This window comes from Triplophysa rosa, linkage group LG18, assembly GCF_024868665.1.
Source record: "Triplophysa rosa linkage group LG18, Trosa_1v2, whole genome shotgun sequence".
NCBI classification, from domain to species: Eukaryota; Metazoa; Chordata; class Actinopteri; order Cypriniformes; family Nemacheilidae; genus Triplophysa; species Triplophysa rosa.
Genome location: NC_079907.1, coordinates 12,693,394 through 12,713,227, shown reverse-complemented (window position 1 = coordinate 12,713,227; position 19,834 = coordinate 12,693,394). Strand labels below are relative to the sequence as shown.

The window sequence follows — 19,834 nt, the reverse complement described above, 5'->3', positions numbered from 1 at the left end:
GACCTTCACTCATAACGCCTTTACTGTAAGTGTTTAAAATTTGTGTACCTAAATGCCCTGCTGAAAAAAATAAAAATAATAATAAATAGATACTACAAATTCAACCACATTACTAGTAGAGACCCTTATTGTTTCCATTAGAACCAATACAATTCCTATTATAACCATTAAATACATTACAATTTCTGTGACGGTGTCTGTTGTTGTTGTTTTATTCAGCAGTGAAGTGCACACAAACGGAACATGTTGAAAAAAAATATTCTCAAAAACCTGTACCATCTCCTGTCATTTTTTTGACATAAAGAAAAAACTTAAACATTTGTAGCCTTCACAATAAAATGTCAACTCTTTAAAAAAAACACGTGAATAACAGCACGTAGAGAATTTAGAGAAATTATGAATAACCTGGCAAATATCTCCAAGACAGGCAAACTAACATAAAACCACACCCAACCGAATCCGCCCAGTTAGTGAAAGAACTCGTGAACGCGTCGCGCGCTCCCGTTCGAGTGATGTATCCATGAAGTCGTTACTACAAAGATGGCGGATTTCCTGCCCTCCCGGACTGCAATAGTTTGTATTCCCAATTGTCTTCTCTCGCACGGCGAAATTGATCAAATTAGAAAGTCTAAGGAGATCGACAAAACCATTTCTCGTGAGAAGACGTATGTGAAGAAACTGGTGAAGATCTTGTTGTTAGGCGCTGGCGAAAGTGGCAAGTCAACTTTCCTCAAACAAATGCGCATAATTCATGGGCAGGACTTCGATCAGCGGGCCAAAGAAGAGTTCCGGGCTACAATCTACAGCAATGTTATCAAAGGTACAATGCCAACGGCTTAAAATACTGACAGATTCGTAAAATTGAAAAATAAAGTGTACTCTTACTATAACGGCAGGTGGAAGTGTTTAGCGATGGACAAAGTAACTTTTTGACAACTTTCGATTGATCCGCCAGCGAATAGGCGACGAGAAGGCCATAGATGTTTGTGTGGGCTTTGTCGAGCACTCTTTATTTATGTTTACAAAATATATTATTACAAAAACGAACACAACTGTTTTTGATGTGCTTTTATATGTATCTTTAAAAACCTTAAACAAACCTTTCAGCAATCCTCCTAAACCTCGTGTCAATATAGAAAGTACCTCGCAAACTGGTTCACATGGCAGATGCGGTATTTTTATTTTATGACCTATTCTGATATGTGTATCAATCTATTCATATTTTAATTTCTTATCTAACATTTTATGACTGCCCTACAATTAATTCACATCTGCATAATGTTTGTAATACCCTTTTGCGTAGTTAAAGCATTGGCTCCTTTCACTGAGAATGAATGATCTCTTATGGCCTTTTTAGGTGTCAGGGTGCTGGTGGATGCCCGTGAGAAACTGCATATTCCTTGGGGAGACCCTGATAATCAGTTTCATGGGGAGACGGTTATGGCCTTTGACACCCGCTCATCCATGATGGCCAAAGGAATGGTGGAGACCAAAGTTTTTCTGAACTACCTGCCCACCATTCGTGCCTTATGGCAAGACAGCGGGGTTCAGAATGCTTATGACAGACGACGAGAGTTTCAGCTGGTAAGTGTGAAATGTTGTTCAGCTTTCGATCACAAATCATTATTTTATTTGTTCTCTGTGATCCTCAAGCAAAGCATCGGCTGTGGGTTCTCTGTTTTCATGAGATTTGAGCGAGTGAGGGGTAGGGAACTTTACGAAATGTTGATCTGCTGGCTTGGTATTGGAAAGCACTGAAACTAAACGTTTTCCCACAACACAACAGTAAAACCAGCACAGCAGATTTTGATCTGTACTTACACAATTACACAACATAGTTCTTCTTTCAATCCGTGGACAAAGCAGCATTCATGGTTTAATTCCTGCTTATACAAGAATCTGCAATAATTTCTGGTCTTATTGAGCTAATGCTTATTCTGCAATTTATTGAATCTACTCTGCGGTAAATACAATGGTAAACCTTCTAAGTGCTTTGGTTTGATTTAAGCACAATTGAAGTCATTGCACATGAGCTCATGACTGAAATAACTTTGATTCAGCTCATGTTGTTAAATGTACATTTTTCAGTTTTAACATTCATTTACAATACGTTTAAAAAAAAAAGCAGGATGTTTTCTTCAAGTCGCCTAAGGCTGATTTGCATACCCCCTCGAACAAGCCAATAGAGACCATGTTGTGGAGTCTCGTTTTCCTGATTTTGAGTAATCAAAGTAGCTGTTGTCCCACAACAGTGTCTGCCGTGGTAAGACAAGCATAGGGTATTTTTTTGTAACTTTGTGTTTCTTTTTTACCTTTAATTAATGTGTTAAACTACAGAAAAATGGCAGTAGATATTCCAACCTGCAAGCACAGTTCAGATGCTTAATATTCAATTTAGTTTGTTTTTCCTTTGTAGGGTGAATCTGTGAAATATTTCCTGGACAATGTGGATAAACTCGGAGAACCGGTAAAAATTGACATTTAGTGTCCTTTCTTTACAAAAAAATTAAGTGGGTTGAGCCGTGTTCACAATGGGAATTTAAATGTCTAATAGCAATCTGTAGATTAGATCAATTTAATTCGAATAACATCAATAAGAGGTATGTACACAAAATAATTTTCCATAATTTACTTGTCACTGCAAAAAAACTAATAGATTTCCATGTGCTCTACAGGACTACTTGCCCAGCCAAAAAGATATACTTCTGGCACGGAAGCCCACCAAAGGTATCCACGAGTACGACTTTGAGATCAAGAACGTTCCTTTCAAGATGGTGGATGTGGGAGGGCAGCGGTCTGAGCGCAAGCGTTGGTTCGAGTGCTTCGATTCCGTAACCTCCATCCTCTTCCTAGTCTCATCCAGTGAGTTCGATCAGGTGCTTATGGAAGATCGCCAGACCAACAGGCTCACAGAGTCGCTCAACATCTTCGAGACGATCGTCAACAACCGCGTCTTCTCCAACGTCTCCATCATTCTTTTTCTCAATAAGACAGACTTACTGGAGGAAAAAGTCAACAACGTGAACATCAAGGACTATTTCCCAGAGTTCACCGGGGATCCCCATGATCTTAAAGATGCGCAGACATTCCTGGTGGAGTGCTTCCGTAACAAGCGTCGGGAGCAACAGCAGAAGCCCCTGTACCATCACTTCACCACTGCCATTAACACAGAGAACATTCGCCTTGTCTTCCGTGATGTCAAAGACACCATCTTGCACGACAACCTTAAACAGCTTATGTTACAATAAAATGGCACCAGAAGGTCTTTAAGAACATTCCATTTTAATTAGGTTTTTAGTTTATTTAATACGGCAAGTGGTTCTATACATATTGTGGTTAAAGAGAAACGCATAAGATGATATGCATACTTTAAAGTTAATGCATATTATAGCTATCATTAAAATGGCAAGAATTTGATATACGCCACTTGTTAAGCTTGTTGTAGCTGTATCGGATATGCTAAGGAACGGTCCTCAGTTATTCACCGAAATGCTGTAATTATCATGGTTTACTGTATGTTTATAAATGTGTCTTTTGTATGTACCAGTTACACTCCTTTAACCCAAAGGTTTAGCACCCTGTTTTGGTAAAGCTTTTCAAAAAGTGAAAACTCAGGGCTATACATATTTTTTCCAACAGCTCTTGTGCACCAGTGAGCAATTGTTAATGGGGTTGATTAGAATAAGTTTTATTATAGCACAGCTTGTCTTGCTGTCTTTGCCTTCCCCGCAAAATGTCTTTTTGTTGCACCCAGATTATGACAATAAAGTAGTACAATTAATGTACTTTTGTACTTATGTTTGTCATGTATAACAAAAGGGAAAGTATCTTAAACATTTTCCAATTGAACTTGTACAGAAAGTTTCTCTGTACAAATTCTATAAATCCTCAGATGGTTTTTCACATCATTTTTTCTAAATCTAATTTGCCACTAAACCCATATTGAGTGAATCTTTGTTGTTATTTTTGTAATATACTTTAAAAACAAAAAGTGCCCTTATGGCTCTGCGTGTAAGTGGATAGCTCTAGCTCAGGATTTTATAAAATGACTCTCAAAGCAGTCCATGTGTATTCTGGTTGGTTGATTGGTTTGTACAGACGTTGCAACATTTGTTAGCCTTAAAATGCAACTATACAGCACCATTTCAACAGAAGTTGGTTTGATTAAGGACAAATTGAAATGCAATGATGGAAAGATTGAGTCTTAATGAAAAGCACTGTAATCTGATTGTTGGAGGTATATGGGTATTAGCTTATTGCGTATATTAAGTTCTGTATGTATAAAGTCTGAAAAAGATTTTACCCACAAAAATGTGTTTGTATGTTTTGTCATAGCAGTAATCTCTTGCTTTTTGTATAGTGTGTTTTTATGTTGATTGCTTTTGTGTAATTGTGCATTAAATTCAAAAGTACCAAAATGGCTGTTTTTCTCATTTTTGTGACAGTGTAACATTAGACTATATTTACATTTACGCATTTGGCAGATGCTTTAATGCCATACATCTGTTTCTGTGCAATCCCTGGGATCGAACCCTTGACCTTGGCATTGCTAACCTTTATCCTACCACCCCATTTTAGCCCTTTTTACAATTTAAAACCCGTGTTTCATTTCCAAAACCCTAGAAAAATTATTTCAAAAAATGGTTAAAAAATGAATAATTAATATTTGACTTGCTGTTCAAAACATTCTAAAATAACAACTATAATGGCCCTCAAACTCTGACATCCGATTTCCCTTACAAAAATCCACCATAGTTTATTACCAACGTAACCCTAACAATGCTTCACTTTTTCAATCAATTTTCGACAGAGTTGGGATGACGTCACATCGTTGCTTGACGATTTGACGTAGTGTCCAAGATGGCGACGAACAACTTTTGACTAAACGTAAATAGGCAACATTAAACAGGTACATAGCTACATTCAGAAGCGATTGTACCCACGGTTTAGTAATGTTGCTTGTTGTGGAGCTAACTTACACACACAATCAAACTGCATCGTTGTTTTTACGATTGTGATGTCAAATGGACTATGTTACTTTCAGGTTTAAAGTGGGAATTTCGAACTACGACATTGTAACGCAGCATAAATAAATCGCTGAATTACTTTTGCAAGTAGTTCGTACAGTAACTTTTCCATCCGAGGTTCAAACATAAAATGGAGTTCATCTTCGACCAGTTATCTGAGCTAGATAACATTTCAAAATATTTTAAAGGTAACTGTTACCGTGTCTATAGCTTTTGTGAATATGTTTTAACGTGTGCTTTTTATGTGTAGTCATTTTTCAACGTATATCAATGGTCTGTGTCTAATTACGACGATGTTAAGCAATTTAACTAAAATTGACAGCGTGACGTGTGGGCGATATCTTTCGTTGCTGCACAGACATCAAAGTACCGCGAGCAATTAAAAATGCAGCGCTTTAGACTTGCTCTCGCGATACTTTGAAGTCAAACTCCGTGCGGTCTGGGTAGCGCTGTACAACAAAAGTCGTGCTTGACAATATAACAATTTTGGGTATGCGATGGCGCCACAAATCTGGTGCTGAATGTCTAAGTTTGAAGCTTATTTTATGTTATTTTTTGTGTATTATTATATTATATCCACAGATGCAGGTTATTGAGCATCCTGTTGGGAGACTGCGCACTGCTCTCTTGTCCACACGTAAAGATCTCATAGAGGCATACAAGCAGTTCAGCGGAGCAGAGAAGACACTTTTAGAGGAGGGACTCAAACCTGGCAATTCACTTTTCAGTCCCATTACCATTCACTTAGAATCTGACTGGATTTCTGCACATCCAGAAGATCCTCAAGACTTTCAGAGCTTTTACAGCAACCCTTACCACAAGTCTCCAAGCAGTGGACATAGGACCATATACATTCAAACTATTGGTTGGTGCACATTGTATGTAGAACAGCATAAATGTATTTTGGTAAAATATTTGTAATTAGATTTGGATAAAAGAGTGTTAAACGCATAAATACAGTGCTCGAATTGAAGGGGGGTTGGGGGGATCCTGGACCCCCCCATAAGGCATTAGGGACCCCCCATGAGAAGTAAAAAATAGACTCAGATAAAAATAGATGAAATAGTATATAGTAATGCATATTATGATCAAATATATTGTGTATTTTGTATAAATTGTATATTGTGAGACTAACCCCCACCCAAAAAAAAGTCTTATGGTGGGGATCCCCCATAAGACTTGATTCAATTCGAGCACTGCATAAATATAAATGTTATCAAATTCATATGTAACTTTTATCACATTTGGTCAATTCACAGGTTCTTTTGGAGAAGGAGGTGTTGTGGCGGAACAGTTTGTTGAATGGCTAAAGGTCTACTGCCAGGCATTCTATTACGGACTTGTGGTTAAGCTATTGCCACCTGTAACCGTTGCTTCAACAGCTTGTACGTTCCGCATTAACAGCAACACACACAACCTTCAGCTTCATGCTGGTTAGTAGCAACCAGAATCACTGACATAATCAAAGTCACGCTTTAAGCAACATTTCTGTAAAAACCTAAGGCTTTCTATATATGTTCACAGGAGAGCTGTTTGACTTCTTGAAAAAAAGGAAACCTAAAGATGCGTTTTGCATTGTGGGAATCACCATGATTGACTTATACCCGAAAGAATCATGGAATTTTGTTTTTGGACAAGCTTCCCTCACGGAAGGTGATATTAAATAGTGGTGATTTGATAGCGTCACACTTCTAGTTGTAGTGTAACACTTTACTTTCAATTACTGTAAGTGGAAAGTTGTCATTGTAGCATAATTCTTGTGTGTTGTGATTCAGGAATGGGGGTGTTCAGCTTTGCCCGATACGATGATCACTTTTACGAGAGAAACTATGCAGGTCGACTAAAGAAGACAACAAAGCCAAAGCAAGGAGATTATTCTGTGTTCCAGAATTACTACACTCCCCCGATCACCAGCACTCTCCTCCTGCGTTCATGCAAGGTGAGGATGCAAATTTACTCTTTTTTTTAATTTATTCTTCAGGTTTCTGATTTCAGAGCTCATTAATTCTTGACCACCAAATTTACGAACAATTGAACAATCTCAGTTCAGTGATTGAAAAGAAGGTCAAGAAAAACTAAATTTGCAGAGTTTGGCACCAACTCAGTTATAAGCTGACAAGAAAAATGTCTTGTGTGACCTCTTAAATAATGTAACTTAGCTCTTTTATTGACAGTTCTTATTTGTGCCTCTGTGATAGACAGTGACTCATGAGATTGGACATATATTTGGTGTAAAGCACTGCCAGTGGCTACAGTGTGTCATGCAGGGCTCCAATCACTTAGAGGAGTCTGACCGTCGACCGCTCGATCTCTGCCCAGTCTGTTTGAGGAAACTACAGTCTTCTATTGGATTCAAAATAGCTGATAGATACAAGGTAAAAGAAACCCCTGCCAAACTACTCAAATCGTTTTAAACAGTCATCTGTACAACTGAAGCTATGTTGTGTTTTTCTTTAGGTTTTATGTTTGCATTTTAAAAATGGACTTTGCACTTCAGATGCTTACAGAATTAAATGTAGTTGAGAATCCATCAGTAGAAGCAAGACATTTTGTTGCAAATATTAAAATAGAATGTGCTCTTCAGGCTTTACTCCACTGGATTGAAGATGGAGATGACAGCACTGGACAACACTCAGCCAAACCCACACAAGCCTTCCAGGAGTATAGACATTGGTTGCATGAGTGTCTAAAAATATTGGAAGATGAAACATTGTAGGACACCTGGACTTGATGTCATAGTTACGACACACTATTGTATGCACTTTTTTGTAAATTGCTGTTGTTAGGGACATTGTTGAATTTACATTGCCCTATCTCGTCACAGGGCCCATGACAAGTCTTCATGGGCCCTGTGACGGGTTTTCCAGGGTTCCTGTGTGTTCTTCCCTAATGATGGCCCTGACTTTGGTAAGAATGTTTCTGCAGGGAAAATAAATGCAAATGTTTATGTAAATTGCTCTTAGAGCATGAGGGTGACCTGCTATATCTGAGGATTTGGTACATCTTAAGCAAATTAAATAAAGTTGTAGATCTCTCTTTTAACTGTTCAGCTTAAGATATCTGTTATGTCAGAAAACAATAACAAAAAGATGAACATGGCTTTATTTTAAAATCTGAAAGAGTTCATAACAGTCATCTATTATGCCTTGTAAATAAAAGACGTATTGCAAAAACAGTCCATGGAAGACAGCAAATACAAATCCCTTTCTCAAATATATAAAATTATGTGACACAAAATGATCTGACAGTTGTTCAATAACAACATACATTACTCTAAGAGGTAAATTATAAAGTTTTTCATTTCAGACACATTTCACATTTTAAGTTGTGGCTCATTTACGTAGCATTACTTCTTGATTTCACAGTTAACATTAATGTGCTTTGTGGTGAACTGTATGCACAGTGATCTCTAAATAAAAGAGATGCTAATGTAATTGGAGAAAACAATGATACGGAAGAGCAATGATAGTAAACAACTGACAGTGTATTGGTAATAATAAGTTGTTTACCACACTTTACATTCAGAGTTGACTAGTTGTGCAAAATATTAAATACTGATTTGTCACTCTCTTGAATGAAAATATGATAATTAAAAAATGGGTATCTTAACAATAATTCAGTATATGAAGCATTAAATATCCATTTTCTATAACGTTTCTGTTTCTTATACCATTCTAGCGTTGTAACTTCAGCCATCAAGTTCAACATTTACTTCGGTCTTTGCTTTACTCACCAGTTTTTTGTCATCACTTATCATTCATTGCCCGCATTCACTAAAACCACTACAATGTGGTTTCCTGTCATAGATCATGTCTGTTCTTTGCACAGATGCATGGACTTCATGGGACTTTTCATCAACAAAAGTCCCAGTGTGATGTATCACCTTACATGTGTTTTCTCAATTTTATTGAGGTTTGTGCTCATTCTTGGCGTACTTGAGTATTTTCACGACAACAACTGTATGACATGAGTTTCACTGAACAATTGCTATAAATCATAATGTAGATTTTCTTTAAAGTACTACATTCTTTTAATATTACAGGTCTGATCCTACAGTTCTGGAATACATGCCTTGATTTAAGACTTGATTCCTGTGTTTTTGTGAATTTCCACCTCTTGAAAATCCCCTGGCATGTCTTTGGACTCTTGTTGCACTACCGGGGTGTTTCTGCCATTGTCCCTCCTCATGCATAGACGACCTGTCTTTGCTGGGCGTACAAGCGCAAGAAAGACGGCACCTAGTCCCATTCCCCCAGCGCAGGAGAAGAATGCAGAGCTGTAATTTTGTGTAATATCCACAAGGACACCTAAAATATTTTAAGAAAAAAAATGACCGCTGATTTGAGGAGTTTTATATTTGACATAAAACACATGAATGTTCTTACCTCCTAAAGGTGGACCGGCAAGTCCCGCAAAGCTCTGAATGCACACGTAGACGCCTACAGCCAAGGGCATCCTCTCGATCCCTATGACATCATCCTCAGCCAACATGGGAATGTGTGTGGAAGCAATGTTGCCGAGTAAGAAGCCGTAAAGCACGCAACACACAACCAGTCCCCAGAATCCATGTACCACAGTGAACAACACCAGCGCCAGACACATCAGTGATACGCATCCAAGCAGTACAAAGATCTTCCTGACGCGCCCCAAGCTCAGTACCCATCCAATAGAGAGCCGTCCAAAGATTTCAGCGATAGCCATTGTTGACAGCATATAGGCAGCCTTGTCTCTCTCCGTACCCATACTGGCACTGAGCTCCACCACATACAGCTGTGGAGCAAAGAATCCCAATGTTGCAAAGAGGCCAAACGCTGAATAACACAAAAAACTGCCTTCCTTCAGGACAGTCAAGTCCAGGAGCTTATTTTTAGCTTGCATACTAATGTCCTTTTGTTTTGGAGGAACCTGAAGTGGCTCCACCTCACCCTGCTGCTCCCCAACAGATTCGAGGCCATGTTCCAGCTTGTCAGGAGACAGGACATCTAAATTTCCAGAGTTAACTGAGTTTCTCAGCTGGTCTATGGGAGGAGAGTTTGTGATCTGCTCAATTCCAGTTTGAGAAGTCTTTGGTTTGATGACTATGGGTCGAAGCAATGCTCCACAGATAATGATGATACCCTGCAATGTTCCGATCACCACCAAGGTGTATCTCCAGCCAATGTGATACTTAAGAGCTGTGAATGCTGCCAAAACAAGCGATACGTTGAATGATTTAAATGATATTATATTGCAATTGAGCAGGACTACTCTCACCTGGAGCAAAAGCAAATATAGCGAATGATTCTCCAGTGGAGGCCATGGCGGTGACCACAGAGCGACGTTTGCTGAAGTACTGGGACAAGATTGTGACAGTTGGCAGAAATGTCAAACAGTAACCCAGTCCTACAAAGGGAAAGACATTTAAAGACCTTTCTGCCATCTAACAATTATTTTCTATTATTTTGTATAAGATAAAGAGGTCCGAGTTTTATTACCTGCAACTATTCCAATAGTGAGGTACATCTGATTGATGGAGCTGGTGAATGCAGTGAAGATTGTGCCCAGGGAGATGAGAAACCCTCCGAATATCACAACCGGCTGGAAGCCGAATCGATTACTCAGCACTGATGATAAAGGTGCTAAAGAGGCACAAAATCATAGACACAGATGGCACGGTCACAAAAATGAATGCATGTATAAGAAAAAAACATGTAATGAAATGTGGCCAAATGCAGTTACTTTAATACAGTGGAGGATCTCAACCTTTTTGATGTATATTATTATATAAATAACCCAACACTAAGAAATTTCTTGATTTAGCTTATTTTAGTGTTATTTTATTTTTCATTTTATGTCCTCTTTAGGCCACCTTGGAAGTTTGTTGAGGCCCCTTAGTGTAAATGTAATGTTAAAATGCATGAAGTTACTTTTCAGACTTCTTACCTGTAAAAGTCATAACAAAGACACATATTGAAATGATCCAGGATACTCGGCTGTTGCTCTCCTCAAAGTCAGTCATAAGATCCTTGAGAAAAATTCCAAAACTTTTGATGACCCCATAGGTGAACACCTCCACTAGAAAAAAGGCCACAGCCACAATCCATCCCCAGCCTCCATCTGGGACCTCTGTATATACTTTAGGGCCAAGGCAACCTTTCAGTCTGAACATCCGCCGTGCCATATTGAAAACAGTAACCTGTGGCAATAACAGGATTTTTTGTTTTGTTTATTGCATTTGTGGTTTATAAAATTACCTGTCAGTCTTCTCTGTTAAAAAGAGAACTTTGTTTTGAGGTTCTTTTCAGTTACATGTTTTCTGTAGGCCTATGTCACCTAAATTAGGTTTTTAGTTATAAAAAAGTGGTAGAAATAGGAAATGAAAAACAACTGCACAATATGCTCAGTTTTTATAATTAGAAAAAGGAGTCTGGAATGTACCGCTTAAAGTGTGTTTGATTTCATGCGGCGCTGCGCAGATCGATCGCCGTATTACATCGAAGTGTCGCGAGCTTCTATTAAATCCGTCTCGCTTGATTACGTACAGCTGTCAACGTCACGAGTGGGCGGGAAGAAGCGAAACGTCAACAACCGATGCGCTTTATCATAAAAACGACAAAGTCATAGTTCGGCTTTAGGTGAGGACTTTCTCAAGTAAATAATATTTGCTTTATTTATAATAGAGATTTAGCAATTTATTCTGAAGTGTATGTGTACGTTAATGCAGATTTTCGCTGTTTTCTCTCATGGATAAAAGTTTAAGGACCGCTCTATTTCATTACGTTACCTTATATAGACTGCAAAACAATCTGTGTGTGTGTGTGTGTTAGAGTTTGACCTATCGTATTGTATTATTTGGTCATATTTCTTTAAAATAATTTTACTTATATATTTTATGTACCTACAACAAAGAGAGAACATTCTTTTCCACGTGGTCATGTATATATATATATATATATATATATATATATATGGGCATATTATTTTGTATATATACATAATGTAGCATGTAATGTATATAATATGTAGCAATAGGCTTACTACTTTAAAATTGAAAACAGAACTCAAAAACAGAAATGAGAGAACCGTGCTTACCTGTTCCGGTCAGTCTAAGAGAACTGTTGTTGCTCTGTTCCCCTGCTGCCAAGGGTCCATGTGCTGCTGGGTCCACTTTCACAAATACTGAGTGCCTCTTTGGTGGGAGGTTACAGCTGTTCAGCATGTTATGGATTGGTTTACAGTAAATGTTGAACGAAAGGCCACACCGGCAACCTCCTTTTCCCTTGAATTGGAATGTTTTATCTCCCTTTCCACCCCAGTGTGAAGTGGTCTCAGGCTGCAGAAGATCATACGTGTAATGCTCTAGGTAAAGTTTCTTAGATAAAAGCCAGCAGTGTCTGATCAAACCAGACAACAGATTCTCTCAGAGACTTCCACATGGGTTTACACTGTAAAAACAGCAACCTCAGCTACTGTTATATGATACCTCATACAATTATATTATAGTTTCTTTTATGGAGTACAGTCACTGTGCTGTGGTTATCAAAGGTTTTACCACTTCTGATTTTGCTTTGTTAAACCTAAAAAAGGTTAAAATATGAAAATAAATAATCATGATTGTTGTCTCCTTTAAATTAGAATGTAAAATGCTTTATAGCCTTGTTGGATTTTTTTTTTTAAAGTGACTTCAGTATTATATCAGTTAAAAGGTAGGGCTGTTACACGATTAATCGCAACTAATCGTTTACAAAATAAAAGTTTTTGTTTACATAAAATATGTGTGTGTACTGTATATAATAATTATGTATATATAAATACACACACACATCCATGTATTTTAAGAAAAATTATATGTGTGTATATTAAATATTTATGTTTTATATACAATATAAATTATATATAAATATAAGAATGTATATACATGTGTAAATATTTCTTAAATATATACTGTACATGTATGTGTATGTATTTATATATTCATAATTATTATATACAGTACACACACATATTTTATGTAAACAAAAACTTTTATTTTGCAAACGATTAGTCACGATTAATCGTGTGACAGCCCTAATTTTAATTTATTGTTACTGGACCTTTAAGTCAAAAATTGATTGAAAACTAATGTCTTACTGTTTTATTCTCCCTTTTTTAGATTTAGCAACTGAAAATGGCTCAGCTTGGATTCTGTGCACTGCTCCTTTTTTATTTTCTGTTCTCTGGACTGGTTCATCACATTAAAAGCCATACAAAAAAGCAACGGAAGCCTCATGGGCAAGACCGCCCCAATTTCATCATTATTTTAGCAGATGATATTGGTTGGGGTGATCTGTGGGTGAAAAGGCCTCACAACTCCACACCAACACCCTGGCTGGACTCACTAAGGGATAAGGGCAAAAGGTACATTTCGTGTTATTTAGACTTGCCTTGTCACAGTCTGTGCCTAATTCTGTCTAATTATGTGGTGGATTTATATCTGATGATTTGCAGATTGACAGACTTTCATTCTCCTGCCTCCACATGCTCACCCTCACGTGCTGCCCTCCTGACAGGCAGACATGGGCTGCGCAATGGGGTCACTCACAATTTTGCTGTGGGGTCGGTTGGAGGACTGCCACTCGAAGAGATCACGTTAGCTCAGGTCCTGCACGATGCAGGATATTATACGGCCATGATCGGTGAGCTCGGCAAAATTCCAAGAACATGCAGAGAACAACAACGATTAACATTCTGAGGGCAATAAACCTAAAACTGAGATTAGCTCTCCTTCAGTGTATGCTGGATTGTTACCATATCAACTAATAAGCTATTCAGGGTGCAATTCAATATGTTTCAGTAACAATTATTTACAATGCCTGTCTTGATTTCATAACAGGAAAATGGCACCTTGGTCATAATGGATCGTACAGTCCAGTTCATAGAGGTTAGTGAACAGGATTTTTTTGTCTTTTTAAAAGCTAAGGTTGTAAGCATTTAAAGTGCCCTTTCTGTACCTGCAGTATTTCAAGATTTTTTGCATGCTCTTTACATTTAAAACACATATTATTGTGGAAAACATATGATACCAGTGTTGTTGACCGAGCTTTTTCACATAAAATCAATTATATTATTAATATTAATAAAATAAATAAACTATCAAAATACAATAAAATATAATATTAGAATGTGTTATTTATTATATACATATACATATTATGATTATTTAAACATTTAGGTTTTAAAAACATGTCTACCAAAGGTTGACAACCAGGTCTAATTATCACAATATTTGTATTTTTGTGTATATACACTACAGGTTTCGACTACTACTTTGGTATTCCTTATAGTAATGACATGGGCTGCACTGATAAACCAGGCCTTGATCTTCCCACCTGCCCACCGTGCATGCACAGTCAACATACCTCAGGGTGTGTTATTTTCCATCTCACAAGATCATAACACGGGATGCCATATCCTCTTATTTTGTAGATACCTTGATCTTTACTGAAAAAAGGTTTTATTCAACAGGAAGCATGAGCAATGCTACAGTAAAGTGGCATTACCTCTGTTTGAAAATGAGACAATAGTTGAACAGCCCTTGGACACATGGAGCCTTAAAGAACGATATGCTGCGGCAGCAGTCAAGCAGATAAAGACGAGGTGCGTTCACCACTTTTAAAATATTTTTTTTTTTTTTTTGAAATGATTCATAAAAGTCACATACTTGATAGGTTTCCATGTCCCATCTGGATTGATCCTATTTTAAAAGCCAATTTTACCAACATTTTAAAAGATAGATTAATAAATCTAACTTGGACTTAATGGTAAAATTGGTTCAAATGTGGAATGAAATATGAAAGTTTTTGAGCCAGCAGTGAACTAGAGACAAAAACATTATTGATTTCAAATAGATTATAGGGAACAGTTTTGCACAGTGTTTGGGGACTTTGTTCAGTCAATATAAGGTCTCTAACAGACTGTAAACAAGTTAACTGGGCAGACGAAGTTGCAGTGTTGACCTTGCTTTGCCACAGTCCTAGGGTAGATTAGGATCAGGTGGGCTGTGCACAGCCAAGCCCCTTCTCTTTATTAATATACTTGCATTTAATTACTTGTGATGATGGCTTTAAAGGGATAGTTCACCCAGAAATACAACAATCAGTCACCCTCATGTTATTCAAAACCTGTATATGACTCATTCTTTGGAACACAAAAGAAGATATTTTGAGAAATGTTTAAGGCATTTTGTGTCCATGCAATGGAAGTCAGTGGGGGTCAGTGTTGTTGTTTCAGTGTTGAAAACATTGAAAATATTTGTGTTCTGCAGAAGAAATAAGGATGAGTAAATAATGAAAGAATGGTTTGTTTTGGGGTGAACTATTCCTTTAAAGTTAATATTGTTGCACTTAAATTGAGCCATTTGATATGATAAGTGATTTGATTGTCGGGTTACAACATGAACTTATGAATTTTCAATATGAATTTTCCATTACATTTTTGCAAAGTTTCAAGCTAACGTAGCATTATTATCTCAAGGTAATGAAAAATTACAAGCATAGTTTTTCAGAAATATATGTGCTTATCATTTTATTACTGTACAGTGTAACTTATAGAATAAATGTGGGTTTTATTCCTGTTGGTGTAGCGTTGCTCGCAAACAGCCTTTCCTACTGTATGTGGCTCTCGCTCACATGCACGTCCCACTGTTTCATAACCCCTTCTTCAACGTTACGACGCAGGACCCGTACACAGCCAGCCTCAGTGACATGGACTCCCTGGTGGGCACTATCATGCAGGCTGTCAGCACTGAGCAGTTGGAAAACACACTTATATGGTTCACTGGTGAGTTTTTTTACACATATTACGTGTGCATTAATTCCCTCAATGCATTGTTAGTTTGTACTCTTAGCTACTTATAAATATTGGTGAAATGATAAAATTTTTATAAATTTTATTATGATTTATGATAATATAATATTGATGATTATAACATTTAAATGACTATAGTTTTTATGCCCATATTTTCTCTGCTCATTAAGCCATGCAAATTTATGAATATACAGTATGTATTCTTAAGGTGACAATGGCCCATGGGAACAGAAATGCCAGTTTGCAGGGAACGTTGGGCCTTTTGTTGGAAGATGGCAGACAAGCAGAGGTATAGCAGACACAACCTAATGAACCAGAATTATAAAGAAGATCTTGCTCTTATTTCTTTCTAAACTGTGATACATTTACTGTATATAAAATGAACAAATACACAGTCCACATCCCCATTGAATTATACAATTAATTCTGTGTGTTCCTAATACTATAGAATTCAACAAATATTGTTTAATTATGTAAAAAACGTAAACAGTTAAGTTGTGAAGGTCCCGCACACATTTTAAAATGTTCTGGACTGAGTGTACTATACTCTTATTGATAGCTGAAAGTATAATCTGATCCTTCCAAAGAGTAGGACGTTTGTAAATGACGAAATTCTGTGGGGGCAGATTTCACACAAGCCTTGTCATGTTTCTTAAGTTGTTTCAGATAACAAACCCATTCATTGATTTAGCATGTTGACGTTGGTTTGTGCAGGTGGCGGATCAGCTAAGAGAACCACATGGGAAGGAGGTCACAGAGTTCCCACAGTGGTCGCATGGCCCAAGAAGATCAAACCCAACAGCACCAGCAATTCCCTGCTGAGGTACAGGAACAATGAGAACATTTTGTGATGATATTGTTTTTGTTTTCACCGTACAACTGTTTCCTCTTATTTCATAGTGGTATGGATATCTTTCCAACCATCCTCTCCTTGGCCGGTGTAAAACCACCATCAGATCGACGTTCTGACGGCATTGATATAACAGACATTCTGCTTAATGACTCTGACACAGGGCATAAGGTTTGTTTGGAAAAACACCACCAAACTGACCACAACAAAAAACAGTGTTGTTTATAGGTTGGAAATCTGTTTTGCAAGAAGAACTGCATGCAACCATGTGTTTGTTTTCTTTTGCAGAGTATCATGCATCCAAACAGTGGGGCTGCTGGACAGTTTGGAGACCTACAAACCGTTAGGCTGAAACATCACAAGGCGTTTTACATCACAGGTCTGTTATTAAAACTGCTTGTCATTCCAAACGTATTACTTTCTTTCTTCTGCAGAAGATAGTTTGAAGAACGTTGGTAACCAAACAACATTGGTCCCCATTGACTTACATTGTATGGACACAAAACCACTGAGACATTTTTTTAAATATCTTCATTTTAAACATGAGGGTGAATAAACGATGACAGAAATAATATTTTACACCCCTTTGGTTGTTAAAGTGAATGTACTGACACTCATGTGCTCTCTCAGGTGGATCAGAGGCGTGCGGTGGAGAAAGTGGACAACAGCAGTATCACCACCCGCCTCTGATATTTGACCTCTCACAGGATGAGGCAGAAGAGGCACCTATGAACCCCGACAGCGAGGAATACAGGACTGTCCTACAGGAAGTAGAAAAAGAAAGTGCTGCTCTGCTGTGGGACATTGCCACAGATAAGGTATCGACCGCCAACTACAGGACAGATCCTGCTGCTGTGCCCTGCTGCCAGCCGCAAAACCCCTTCTGCCGATGTCACAGTCTGAAATGAGGTCAGTGGGCTCGGCCTTGACCTCAGAGCTGTTTATCAGATGTGTTAATCACATCTGCATATTGAAAAACACAGTGTAGCTTCACACCGAGAAAAGAACAATGTCCCAGAAAACTCCACTGAATGGGTTACTTTAACCCTGTTTAACATGAAACTATAGATGTTGCAATACTTGTTTATTCTGCTGTTTCATTATGAGCTAGAGAACGTTCTGTAAAAAACTTGACTGTTTGAGGTACTTGTTAACAACATACCATGATCATAATGACATTGTTTGGATCAAAATTTGCTATAGGTTTTCTTCGCTTTTTTTATCAGAAAGACAAGAAGATTGATATTATGTCTCCATCTTGTGGTGATATGGTTGCTTTTACCTAGTTAACTTACAAGAGTGAGTACAACAATAAACAGATTCATCATAGGGAGTTATTAAATATTAATAATAATACAAGGTACCAGGTTGCAGCAATAACACCTGATCAAGGAGAAAGAGTAAGAGGTCAATTTTTCAAGTTAAAAAGAATTCAACATCTTGTATCACTGGATCAAGGAAATTCAAGTTATTGTTTGTACAATTACATGGATTTATTAAAGGGATAGTTCACCCAAATATGAAAATTCTATCATTATGTACTCACCATCTTGTCATTTCAAACCTGTATGACTTTCTTTCTGCAGAACACAAAAGAAGATATTTTGGAGAATGTTGGTAACTGAAGAACAACAGTACCCATTGACTTGCATTGCTTTACATACAATATTCTTTTATTTAAAATATCTTCTTTTGTGTTTTGTGGAAGAAAGAAAGTCATACATGGTTGAAATGGCAAGAGGGTGAGTAAAAGATGACAGATTTTTTATATTTTTGGGTGAACTATCCCTTTAACACACACTTGATAGAATTTAAATAAATAAATTTCTTATTATTGATTACCTCAGGGATCGGTTTTAGGACCCTTGCTATTCTCCATATACATGCTGCCCCTTGGCAACATTATTAGAAAACATGGAATTAGCTTCCACTGTTATGCAGATGATACTCAGCTATATATCTCATCAAGACCAGATGATTTCTTCCAGCTATCCAAATTGGCAAAGTGCATCGAAGATATAAAACATTGGATGACTAGTAATTTCCTTCTTTTAAATTCTAATAAAACAGAAATATTACTTATCGGACCAAAGACACGTGAGCAGAATATTTCGGAATATAACCTGCAAGTTGAAGGCTGCACTGTTACTCCAACAAATACAGTTAAAGACCTAGGCGTTATATTAGACAGCAACCTGTCATTTAAAAATCACATCTCAAATGTCACAAAAACAGCCTTCTTCCACCTTAGAAATGTTGCCAAATTGCGAAATATTTTGTGTGGCTGACGCAGAGAAGCTTATTCATGCATTTGTGACGTCAAGGCTTGACTACTGTAATACACTACTTAGTGGTTGTCCTGCATCATCAATAAACAAACTACAGTTAGTTCAGAATGCAGCTGCCAGAGTTCTAACCAGGTCCAGAAAATACGATCACATAACCCCAATGTTATCATCCCTTCACTGGTTACCCATTAAGTATCGTATTGACTTTAAACTTCTTTTAATCACTTATAAAGCCTTAAACGGTTTAGCCCCTACCTACATAACAGTGCTTCTACCACACTACAACCCATCACGCTCTCGAAGATCTCAAAACTCCAGACTTTTGATAACACCTAGAATAACTAAATCCACCAAAGGGGGTAGAGCTTTCTCATACATAGCACCTAAACTCTGGAATAGCCTTCCCGATACTATTCGAGGGTCAGACACACTCTCCCAATTTAAATCTAGATTAAAGACACATCTTTTCAGCAAAGCTTTCACTTAATGCAAAATATGCTAAATAAACCACCGGGAGACTGCATTTATTAGATATTATTTAATAGAATGATCTTGCTTGTTCTATAAACACCATGCACTGTGCTGTGTTTTACCTTTTTGTGTTTTTCAGTTTTTCTTATTTTCTCCTGTAAAGCTGCTTTGGAACAGTGCACATTGTGAAATAAAATTGAATTGAATAAATTTCTTATATTCTGAATATAAATATTTTCTAAATGAAAACAATAAATGAGAATTATTTCATCATTTACTCACCCTCATTTAATTCCAGACTTGTATGACTTTCTCCCTTCTGCATAACACAAAATAAGATATTCTGGGGAGCGTGACTTCCATTGTATGGACAC

The 19,834-nt window shown here is 37.4% G+C and overlaps 4 protein-coding genes across 9 annotated transcripts; 3 read left to right on the top strand and 1 right to left on the bottom strand.

The window, feature by feature from the left end:
- The first annotated feature begins 491 nt into the window (after window positions 1-491).
- gna13a (guanine nucleotide binding protein (G protein), alpha 13a) lies at window positions 492-4,411 on the top strand. Its single transcript, XM_057357709.1, has 4 exons — window positions 492-820; window positions 1,358-1,584; window positions 2,417-2,467; window positions 2,676-4,411. Exons 1-4 carry the CDS (start codon window positions 541-543, stop codon window positions 3,246-3,248), a joined length of 1,131 nt encoding a protein of 376 aa, XP_057213692.1. The 5' UTR covers window positions 492-540; the 3' UTR covers window positions 3,249-4,411.
- Window positions 4,412-4,801: 390 nt separating this feature from the next.
- On the top strand, window positions 4,802-7,753 carry LOC130569008 (archaemetzincin-2). Of its 4 annotated transcripts, XM_057358328.1 has the most exons (8): window positions 4,864-4,909; window positions 5,045-5,215; window positions 5,610-5,892; window positions 6,287-6,460; window positions 6,552-6,680; window positions 6,803-6,966; window positions 7,226-7,402; window positions 7,612-7,753. In XM_057358328.1, the coding sequence occupies exons 3-8, from the start codon at window positions 5,610-5,612 to the stop codon at window positions 7,741-7,743; spliced, it is 1,059 nt and encodes a 352-aa protein (XP_057214311.1). In that variant the 5' UTR covers window positions 4,864-4,909; window positions 5,045-5,215; the 3' UTR covers window positions 7,744-7,753. The 4 variants fall into 4 exon arrangements, with proteins under 4 accessions (XP_057214310.1, XP_057214311.1, XP_057214312.1 ...); XM_057358327.1 differs by lacking the exon at window positions 5,045-5,215 and having other exon boundaries at window positions 4,802-4,909; XM_057358329.1 differs by having other exon boundaries at window positions 4,864-5,215; window positions 5,610-5,739.
- Window positions 7,754-9,102: 1,349 nt separating this feature from the next.
- On the bottom strand, window positions 9,103-12,203 carry LOC130569007 (monocarboxylate transporter 7). Its single transcript, XM_057358324.1, has 6 exons — window positions 12,099-12,203; window positions 10,950-11,202; window positions 10,502-10,645; window positions 10,281-10,409; window positions 9,413-10,210; window positions 9,103-9,334 (listed from the first exon to the last, which is right to left on the bottom strand). Exons 2-6 carry the CDS (start codon window positions 11,185-11,187, stop codon window positions 9,105-9,107), a joined length of 1,539 nt encoding a protein of 512 aa, XP_057214307.1. The 5' UTR covers window positions 11,188-11,202; window positions 12,099-12,203; the 3' UTR covers window positions 9,103-9,104.
- arsg (arylsulfatase G) lies at window positions 11,566-19,816 on the top strand. 3 transcript variants are annotated; one of them, XM_057358319.1, is made up of 12 exons: window positions 11,566-11,641; window positions 13,159-13,403; window positions 13,494-13,681; window positions 13,879-13,926; window positions 14,299-14,410; window positions 14,511-14,642; window positions 15,628-15,824; window positions 16,060-16,140; window positions 16,566-16,674; window positions 16,752-16,872; window positions 16,990-17,080; window positions 17,332-19,816. In XM_057358319.1, the coding sequence occupies exons 2-12, from the start codon at window positions 13,174-13,176 to the stop codon at window positions 17,607-17,609; spliced, it is 1,587 nt and encodes a 528-aa protein (XP_057214302.1). In that variant the 5' UTR covers window positions 11,566-11,641; window positions 13,159-13,173; the 3' UTR covers window positions 17,610-19,816. The 3 variants fall into 3 exon arrangements, with proteins under 3 accessions (XP_057214302.1, XP_057214304.1, XP_057214303.1); XM_057358321.1 differs by having other exon boundaries at window positions 11,570-11,657; XM_057358320.1 differs by lacking the exon at window positions 11,566-11,641 and adding an exon at window positions 12,257-12,369.
- Window positions 19,817-19,834: the final 18 nt, after the last annotated feature.